This window comes from Wyeomyia smithii, chromosome 1, assembly GCF_029784165.1.
Source record: "Wyeomyia smithii strain HCP4-BCI-WySm-NY-G18 chromosome 1, ASM2978416v1, whole genome shotgun sequence".
NCBI lineage: Eukaryota > Metazoa > Arthropoda > Insecta > Diptera > Culicidae > Wyeomyia > Wyeomyia smithii.
This window is the reverse complement of record NC_073694.1, coordinates 26,550,851-26,561,308: the sequence shown is the minus strand read 5'-3', so window position 1 is coordinate 26,561,308 and position 10,458 is coordinate 26,550,851. Positions and strand designations below refer to the sequence as shown.

Below are 10,458 nucleotides of genomic sequence, written 5' to 3'. Positions count from 1 at the left end.
TATGAATAATTGTTTGCATGCTTCGGTTGGTAATTTTTTTCAAAAATCAATTACATATATCATGTGTCCCGTTTTTTGAACCCATTTGTCCCGTTTTTATCCCGAAAAAATCTGATCATCCTATTTAAATATCGAAGGAAACGATATAAAATTTAAAAAAAAACTCTGAAATGAAAATTACACTCATTTAGCTGGTATATACATCAGAAATCCGCGAATAGCTAAATGTATCTTAACAGTATTTTTTCAGGCATTTTTCCCATACATTTAGAAGTCACTGACAATTTTCATGGTAAAAATATTGTCGGTGGTAGATGCAACATCGAAAAACGTTGTTAAAACATGGTAATGACAAAAATCGTTTGCAAGTTTACAGTAAAAATACCATGTTTTTTATGGTTACAATAAAGAACATTGTCCTGTGCAATAAAATTATTATAGTTTCATTTTCCGCATTGCGTTTTCAGTTCCAGTCCCTCCAGCATAGCAGACAAACTGTCAAATTAATCCATTTTCACTTCGTCACTTCGTCTCGTCATTCGTTGCTCGATCGCAAAGTCAGCGGAAAGTTTGTGCAAAATTCTCGTGCTAGTGTAAGGTGCGCTTTGTTTCGCTAAAATTCCCAAGTATTCCAACAGTTTTTCGGTGAGTTGGTGAATCGTTCGCTTCCTTGGAGTATCAAATTTAATGGAATAGTTAAGTTTTCGGTTTAAATCAGTGTTAAAAGAAGGCAAAATGAATGTTCACTGTTTTTTACGACCATGGATTCCATTCAGCTGACGTCAGTTAGTTTTTGCCTTGACAGGGCTGAGTCCCAACGGTTCGCCAGACTGATGAGTCAGTAAACAAAACAATGGTGACAAAAACATGAACGGAAGCAGGATACATTCTTTTGATTTCAACATTCTTAGTTACATACAATCAATGTATCCACGGATTGAAAAGTGCTGTCATCAACCTACGGAATAAAGTGCTGGAAGTTGCGCAACTGCGCTGGGGCTGGTCATACACAAAAATGGTCTAAACAAGTCCGATTGACCATAAAGTGAACTTATCTAATGAAACATTTTAATGTTTCGAACAATCGTTTTCAAATGTTGCAGTTCTAATCCTGTTGGAACAATTTAGATATGATTTAGTCGAATTACAAGCCACGGCTGCGTTTTACGCATACTGCCGTTTTGGTTTGCCCAATCTGCTAGCTGGTTGCGATGACCATATACGGGCAGTAATTTTACTTGGCTGATCGGCGCTCGGACGCTCGACTGGCAGACTGACTGCAGTGACCTCGTTCGGCACGATCGGATATGGGCTTGCATGAATGTCAGCAAGCGAGCAGACAAGATCCTGCGAATGTTTTTATTTGCCCTTCTCTTTCTACCTTTATTTGATTACACTTTCTCGATGCTGCCTCAGCTTTGCTGGATAGTGGGCTTTGACGGTTGGCCAGATAATGCTGTATGTTTGTTATAAATGAGTCGTTGCAGAACAGAGTGGTTTATGTGCCATCGAGCAAATTTTTCGGGAGAAGCAATTTTCGAAAAATCTCGGAATAAATTTTTTTTCGACGAATTTCTCAAACAAATTATTCTAATATAAAGGTAATAAAGTGGTTAATAGATTTGGTATCTATATTTTAAGCGATTGTTTTGAACTGCTATGATTCTGATACTTTTGCGATCGATTGATCTCAACAGAAAAAAAAAAAAAAAACAATTGAAAATTTGTTTCCAGAGTTGCGTTTATCTGCGTTGTACATTATGCTTACTGAGTGCTAAAAAACATCAAGGAAACAAACATTATTTTAGGGAGTGCCAGGGAAAATTAGACAATTTAATTTTGAAATTTTGTTTTGTTTGGATGCTACGCTCGAAGACCCTAAGCGCTCGTCCATCGGCCTCCTTCCACGTCCACGATTCATGCCCATAAAGCGTCAGCGGGAGGATCAAAGTCCTGCGAACGCAAATTTCGTACGGATCTGTTGTCACATGTCACGAGAGTTTGAGAGCCCGTCACCTTGCTTCAGAACATCTAAGGTCACAAACGCGTCCGAAAATTCGAAAGTCGTGACGCTTGATGTGAAACCGTCGTCCAATACTGGTAGGTCCAAAGCCGGTCCGTCCTCCCAAATTTCTACCCTGTTCCGCTCGATGACGCTCTTACCTTCAACATTACTTGTGGTGCTCTAGAGCACCACAAGTTTGGATGTGTGTATCGTGACGAATTATTTAGCAATCTCGCTCAAATTTCGAAAATATATTCTTGCACACCTAACTTATGTTCCGGCAAAAATTATCCAACAATGTACAGTCAATAATTTATTAGAGTATCAAGCATTTGAAAAAGTGCCGTTTTTTTTCTTCGAAAAATAATTCAATATTTTCTATTGTTCATGAGCTATCACCATTCTATTGTTGATCCGTGCAAAAAATATTTTCTTATTAATTAGGTGTCCCAACACTCCTTAAAACGAATTGTAGTCATTTTTCTTATTTTAATCCAGTTTTATGAATGCTCAAATCTTGGTGCACCAGAGCACCACTGGGCGAATAACCACAAAAATGGATTTGTTCCCAACACGTTGGAAAATTTAGAATTATCGTTCAAAGTGCTGTTTTCTAAAGAGTCACTGAAATAGCACATCGATGCCTTCAATACAATACCGACGACACGATACGCGACTTGATGAAACCAGAATTACGTTGTTGGACTTTCGTATCGAAATTGCAAACTGGCTCATTCAGCGTGGAAAACAAATAGTAAAGCGTAGCGGTCGACCCCTGAAACAGATGTCTGTAAAAAAATCTCGACTTCCGCTGAAAGCTCCCGAGTTGAACTCCAGATTAGATGGTGTTGCTCACTGGCCTATGGCAAGTGACGAGCGATCACGTTGTTACCATTGTGATTCTCGTAGCCATTTTACATATTTCTGTTGCTCGAAATGTGGAAGGCCGTTATGCCTTTTAAGAGACCGTAATTGCTTTACATAGCATAGCATACATAATATAAAATATTATTCCGTTCTTTTTTTTTACTTTTTATAAGATATCTATACAAAAAAAAAAGTTAGTTGTTTGTAAAATGTGACTCGTAAGACCTAGTGGTGCTCTAGAGCACCATTTTGGATTTTATTTTTTTTCGTTCAAACTATAATTTGGGATAAAATAAGAAGGGTTTGTTCAAGCGCTTTCGCTAAAAACCTATTTTTCGATTTTTGTTTGAGTAAAAACCTTGTGGTAAAGAAAGGGTTAAATACGATAGACAGCCGCGCGCGAATCTTACCTATCACGAAATAGTGATATGAGAAGGCCGCACATCTCTGACGTCTGAAAAGTCCCGGCCGTAGCATGAAACCGACGCCCCGTTTGGCTCTGTCGCCGTCTCCAGTTTTTGGCCAACGCACCTCTTCTATGGCAGAGTTCTAACATTCCAAGTGCCAAGTTTGCAATCGTTGTGCTTTTTCGTTTGCTCAGGTCTTTATCGATTGTTCCGATTCGTATCATTCTCTAGATGTTCGTAGTATGTTTATTTCAGCATGCTGGTTCACTAGGACTTTGATGCCTAGTCTCGCGACGGGGCTGCCGTCTTTTGTGTAGCTGGAGAGGCCGCATTCAATTGTTCAGTCGTCCGCTCCGGATCAGTCGCTGCTTGAGCCGCCCCTACTCTGAGGAACAAATCCTCAGGCAAGCTGCTCTCCAAGGAGAACAACTCCCCCTCTCCTGTCAGCATACGACCAAGTTCCCACCGGTTGCTCCTCGTATCCCAATCGGGGACAACGTGGAGGTAGGGATAGGAGTTGCTGCACTGTCACCTCCGTTTACTAACCACCTTGCCGGAATACAGGGTGGCAACATAGAAATGATACACGTACATCGTACACAAACATCTGAGCATGTTTTGAAAGAGTGACACGTTTACTGTTTATTCGGAAAAAATACAGTCAGTTTTCAGTTCTCCTAAGAAAATAACAATGAATTCGAATAGAGAACGAATAAGGATCTTGCAACTGCGAGGATTGACTAGCATCAAGATCAGAAGAAAGCTGTCACATCTGAATTTAAGCAGATTATTCGTCTACTCTTCGTTTCAAGGATTCAGGCACGGTTGTTCCCAGGAAGAAACCTGGCAAAAAACGGAGTGTTCGGACTCTAGCGGTCATCAAAGCAGTGACGAAACGTTTCCGGCGAAAGCCAGCCCGTTCGGCAAAAAAAAAAATGGTGTGTGAAATGAACATGAGCCACACTTCCATGCAAAATTTTATCAAGAAGGACCTTGGATATTCAGCTTTCAAGAAGCATAAAATTCGCAGATTACCTCGTAAAAATATTTCCGATAGCGTTACTAAATCTCGGTTGCTACTAAAGACGCACGCAGGTCACAAGTTGTTAACTCTGGAGGCAACTTTGAACAAGCAAAATGATCGTGTTTATGGAGCATGTCTTCGTGATATACCAGCCGATGAAAGAGCAGTTGAGCGATATCAAAATGGGTCTGCTGTGATGGTTTGGGGAGGTATATCGTGAAAATAGACAAGAAGTACTTCTTGCAACACGTTATCAAAGGCCATTTGCAATGCAAAACCTTGGTGCTACATCCCAATTCGGAACTCGACTTTCTGATTTACTTATACACAGACTCCGCAGCCGACTGTTTAGTATACAGCAGCGGTTCTCAACCTGGGGTACGCGTACCCCTGGGGGTACTCGAGAGTCTTCAGGGGGTACGCAAAAGAAAAATCAGTAATCGCGGACAAAGCAATTTTTCTTTAAAATACTTCATTTGTTTTTCAATCTTGCTCTTAAAACATGACTGTAGCAATCAACCAAACCATAGTTTAATTTGAAACCTAAACAAGACTACCGCAACATGATCTATCACTACTCTCTCCCACTCTGCGAAAACATTCCAAGCCAGGGGATACAATCGATATGAAAAATATTGCCAAGGGGTACGCGAACAAAAAAGGTTGAGAACCGCTGGTATACAGGACAATTGTGGGGCTAGCACCAGGTATGCCAATGGTACAGTCTTTTTTACTGTCTCCTAAGGATGTGTTTGCTGTTGCTATTTGTTCGTGATACCTACTCGCACTGGCAGTCCAAGAGTCACATTGAGAACGTATTGGCAACAGAGCATCACAAAAGGAAACGAAAAATGTACTCCGTGTGTCGAATCGGCATTATTTGGAGGATGCCTTTGGGGTTGCGAAGGTAGAAAAGAGAAGAAGCTGTTTTTTATACAGACGTGTCCGCACCACACAAACAGAGCGTTTCGGTAACAGCCCGAATCCACCGGAGACATTTTCCCTCTCTTTTTTTATTTGCCTATGATGGATGTTGGGTGACGACTGTTGTAAAAGGCTGTGGGAAGAAGAAGCGTAAGGACTGCTCGGCAACTCACTGACAGCCTTCGTGCAAAGAAAAGCTAACTCGGCAATAGAGCGGCTGTGCACTGAAGGATGTGTGTATCGCAAACCGAATGTTATATGCTACCATACATGCTATCGTCGTCATGGGAATATGGTGAACAGCAAAGAAAAAAAAACATTCGTGTATGGGGAACTAGACGGCAACGTTATAGTCGCAATATATTTTATCTGTCGGCTGTCTTTTAGAGGGACGCTCTCGGATGTCATCAAAAAAATGTCATCCCTCGGTACATTTTTTTCCCCTGGCTAGCACTGACACTAACAGTCTCTCCTGAGCTGAGACTCGAACCTACGACGATTGGCTTGTTAGACCAGCATCGTACCTCGAGTTCATCTGGGAGATATAAGGCCATTTGCATCCTTGCGCTAAAATGCTTTTTGGAAAAGACAGTTTTTGCTTTCAACAGCACCAGCGCATAAGGCATTGATCGTTCAGAAATGGTATAAGCAGAATTTGCTTTGTTTCATCAGTTCATCTGAATGGCCTGCATCGTCACCGGATTTGGACCCACTAGACTCCAGTATCTGGGGATACATGCTAGGAAAGTTGGACGACGTTAGGCATTTGAGTTTGGACACATTTAAATAACGTTTGTTGAAGATTTGGGACGAAATGCCGAACCGTTCGTCAGATATTCAATCAGTTTGAGGAAAATAACCTTTTTTACAAGCATCGAAATCTTTTGATTTAATTTTTTTCAATTTTTCTAGCTTTTGAGCAGAGGTTTTTGTATACTATGTCCCAATTATGACTAGTTTGGCATTTTGTCAACAAACTTAAGATATATGTTTTGGTCAGTTTGCATATCTGCATTTTTAAATTATTGGGGCTTTGGATGCATGAAACTTTGTCAATTTTTCTATTTGATAGGCAACACTCGCATTAACAGCTAATAGAGAATCGGCGTGAAATATCGTGCTCCCGAGCGTCTCCGTCGGTATGCGTGGATTGAGCGGTCGGTGTAAACGCGTCTCCAGCCCGGGAGAGTTCTGCTCATATAAATGTTTTCGAAATGTAGTGACCCAACTCTATAATATTTTAGTTCAAATCGTCCCCATAGTGTAGTATAACATTTTGCGTTTCACTAGAATATACCACACACACACACCTGTGCGTGGCCCTAATAACACTCTATTGTTTATTTCTGCTTTGAATCGGTCTCAAATCAGGAAATCACTTTTCGAGAACAGACGAACAATTTACAAGAAACGTCGTTAGTCGACCTGTTAAGCTCAAAGCCAGATGTCCGGGTCACCGAATATCTAGAGACTTCGCGTCGATACCTTTCATGAGGTCGTATTTTCTACAGATTGGTTGTAACCGTGTTAAAATTTTCGGTATGAAGAGGTTCACTTCACGAAGAAGTGATAGGAGTGGCGAGGCGTTAACGTAGACTCAACTCTCGTAGCTTTCGTAACATTGTGTAGTCAGCTGAGATAAATCAATGAGAGATAGGCGTGCGTGCAGTTTGCAATGACTTCGAAAAGCGTCTACAGGCCGTTATCGAACACAAAGGTGGAAGATTTGAATTCAACTAAGTTCATTGTAATTTTACTACTCATCAGTGGCGTAGCGTGACCCGGTAACATCCGGGACAGAAAATTTGGGTGTCACCCCTTTCTCCCTGGGTGTCACCCCCTCCAGGTTGCAATATACACCCGGGGCGGAGCGCCCCCACCACGCTACGCTAGTGCTACTAATAGATTTCATTGAAATCGATTCCGAAGAGAAATTAAAACTGGTTTGAGTTTCATGACATAAATAAAGTGTATCACTTTCGCTTTACCACCCTGTAATGCTGATAGTAGATACCTTGATTCCCGTGGGAGAAACGACGGCCACATGACAGTGAATTAAGCAGGTAACAACAAAAAAAGAGTAGCGATAAAATAGCTAAAAATTAATAAAAAGGTCAGGAAGATAAGCCGGGTTCAGTAGGCTTAGGTTTGTTTAATAAAATCAATCTAGCAACAGACAACAAACTGACACAAGTAAAAGAGATTTTAAAGGCTGTTCGTACCTACGCGAATTCTCATATGTAATTGTCAATTTATGTGTGAAAACAAAAGCAAAAACAGAGTCGTCAGGGCCAATCCCATCCGAAAGTTGGCACTAACCCCGTGGAATAAAGAAATTCTCTATAAATTGATCGAAGGGTCCAAAATGGCGACAAATCACTTTGTTTGAAATCGACTCTAATTTCAGAATGTCCTACGGAACAGTCTTTATAGAATACTTACCGTTTACAGAACACAGCTGACGATTTTTGACTCATCCTTTTCAATAATTTTTCGAAGTTTTTAATGAAAATATTGCGAATAAATTTCTCTACATACATCTCTCTTCGTTTATCTTATCGTAATTAGGAAAAATAAGGGAAAATGGGGCGAACGGAATTTAATTCTTGGAGTATTTGTTTTGTTAAAATTGACTAAGTTGACTGTATACAAGTTTAGTAGGTAAATCAATCGTGTTGACAATTTATCGTGACAATAAAAATTAACGTATCGAAGCTTTGTAGCCAGTGTACCGATCATAATTTTCATTAAGGTTTTCAGATCATTGATTTTTTCCACATATGCAATCAAAATTTGGTTGTAAATTACTTTTAAGTGCAAGAAAGTTGCTCAGAGAAGTTTCATTCGCACTTAAAAAAAATAAAAACAATTGTATCACCTGCTTCACCCACTGTGAAGCGCGTTATACGTTTGCATATCAGCCTCACCTGCTCTACACCACCTCCCACATCCTCCCTCATTAACGTTATGTCCATCATGCTTAAAGTAGAGCTGCACGATGATGGCGACGACGACGATGACGCCGCGCATAGCGTCTTTCATTATCCAAGTCGTCCGACTCGGCTGCACGTTCAGTCAGCGAGGGTGACTCGAGTTGTAAAGTGTTGTGCGGTTAGCGTGTCTTGTTTCGTAGCTCGATCTCAAAACAAGTAAGTTGTTTTTGTTCCACCCAATCGTTGTAATAGTGGTATTACTAGTAAGGTACTGAGGGTATCACCACCTGTTCGATGCAGGCCTGCATATGTCACTAGTAAGCAATGGACATTGATTCCAACGCTCTTTTTCTAGTTGAAATTAAAGAAAGATTATAAATATTCAATCTGTGTAGAAAAGACGACCTTTTGTCGGGCTGAATTGGAGAAAAATGTGCAAAATAATATATTCGTGACAAAAGTTGATTCGGTCGAATAGCAGCAGAGAAATTTTTCTCTTATCTCTTTTTGGAATTGCAATGTGTGTTCCACCTGGTTATATGACTCATCCGCTACAGATAAGGCTCGCAGACATAACATACGTATGACATTTCTTAGCGCGTTTAAAATTTATTTTTCTCTCGTTCACAGGAGATACTCTGATCCCTCTCGTGTAGAGCCAAGCACAAAACAAAGCCAGTCGCTATGTCTTCCCGCAAAACTGCCGTGCGTCGGGGTACGACCAAGAAGCGTGCCCAGCGTGCCACCTCGAACGTGTTCGCCATGTTCGACCAGGCCCAGATCGCCGAGTTCAAGGAGGCGTTCAACATGATCGACCAGAACCGGGACGGATTCATCGAGAAGGAAGACCTGCACGATATGCTGGCCTCGCTCGGCAAGAACCCGACCGAGGACTACCTGGAGGGTATGATGAACGAGGCGCCGGGACCGATCAATTTCACCATGTTCCTGACGCTGTTTGGCGAGCGGCTGCAGGGCACCGATCCGGAGGATGTTATCAAGAACGCCTTTGGATGCTTTGACGAGGATAATACTGGTCTCATCAATGAGGAACGATTGCGGGAGCTACTGACCACGATGGGTGATCGGTTCACCGACGAGGACGTGGACGAAATGTTCCGCGAGGCACCGATCAAGAATACCATGTTCGATTACATCGAGTTCACCAGAATCCTGAAGCACGGCGCCAAGGACAAGGACGAACAGTAATTTATTATTTGCCTTCGTTTATTATTACTTGAATTGTGTATTTCCATGTTTAACCGTGTTTAGTTAGTTGTTCTTCCTTACTTTCTTCTTTCCAAACCTTTTTTCGGTTGCAACTGCCATCAGTATTCCCCCTTAAGATTGGAAACCCTGCGGGTTTCGCATTTAGCTTGTTTCTCCTCTCATCAAAACCAAACCGATATCGTGTAACCGAATATATAGCACCATTCAGAGCTGTTTTATCAAATCTATTTGTAATCAGATCTATTATCTTTTAGCGAGAGCAAAGGGAAAAACTTTTTGAATATATATTTTTTATATCGTATAGTAAGGTAAGATGTTAGAGCTTCCGACGATGGATGATCATATCCGAACGATCCTTCTTCGTAGTACCTGTGTGTAAGCTCCTGCTTCCTTTTTGCTGTAGTGCTACTACTACTACTACTACTATTGCTACTACCTCTACTAGTGGTTTGTGTTATGTGTTTTTTCCCACACCCGTCACGCTAATCTGCGGTTGCTTCTTCTCGATTGTGGCCAAACAGGTTCATCGAAACGCAATCCACGCCGGTTATCGGGAAGATTATGCAGCCACCACCACCACCGGTAGTCAATTCGACGTCGTCGACGGTTACTATCACTGTGAAAAAATCTGTTTCCTGGAATTAATTTTGGCTGGGTAAGTGATTGGAATGTAAAATTCTTTGGGTGACAAATAGTCAAATTTCACCTGAGTTTTCTAAAGTTATTTCATGTCTTTCAATAAAAAGTACCGGCATCATTTCTCCTATCTTTGGGATGACGAACGCAGACTATAGCAGTTTCAGTTGTTATTAAAAAGTAATCTATAAACCAGTATATTTCTGCAGTATATTGATAAATCCGAAACCATTCGAGTCGATTCTATTTTTGTTCTGAGTCACCACAAATGTACTGAACTTAAGAAACATCACTGGTAAATTTGGGCCAAATCAAACTTTTGAAATTTTTCAAACTTTCAGACAACTGATACCGGCAGTGATTACTGTCGAACAAGCCAGGAGCAAACTCTCTTAAAACTTGAAATGCGTTTTTCAACATATTTTTCATCAT

General features: G+C 41.0%; 1 protein-coding gene across 5 annotated transcripts; it reads left to right on the top strand.

Annotated features, from left to right (window-relative positions):
* The first annotated feature begins 516 nt into the window (after positions 1 to 516).
* LOC129717546 (myosin regulatory light chain sqh) lies at positions 517 to 10,224 on the top strand. Of its 5 annotated transcripts, XM_055667526.1 has the most exons (4): positions 8,266 to 8,376; positions 8,791 to 9,365; positions 9,912 to 10,045; positions 10,112 to 10,224. In XM_055667526.1, the coding sequence occupies exons 2-3, from the start codon at positions 8,845 to 8,847 to the stop codon at positions 10,033 to 10,035; spliced, it is 645 nt and encodes a 214-aa protein (XP_055523501.1). In that variant the 5' UTR covers positions 8,266 to 8,376; positions 8,791 to 8,844; the 3' UTR covers positions 10,036 to 10,045; positions 10,112 to 10,224. The 5 variants fall into 5 exon arrangements, with proteins under 5 accessions (XP_055523500.1, XP_055523503.1, XP_055523501.1 ...); XM_055667525.1 differs by lacking the exon at positions 8,266 to 8,376 and adding an exon at positions 517 to 645 and having other exon boundaries at positions 9,912 to 10,135; XM_055667528.1 differs by lacking the exon at positions 8,266 to 8,376 and adding an exon at positions 533 to 598 and having other exon boundaries at positions 9,912 to 10,148.
* Positions 10,225 to 10,458: the final 234 nt, after the last annotated feature.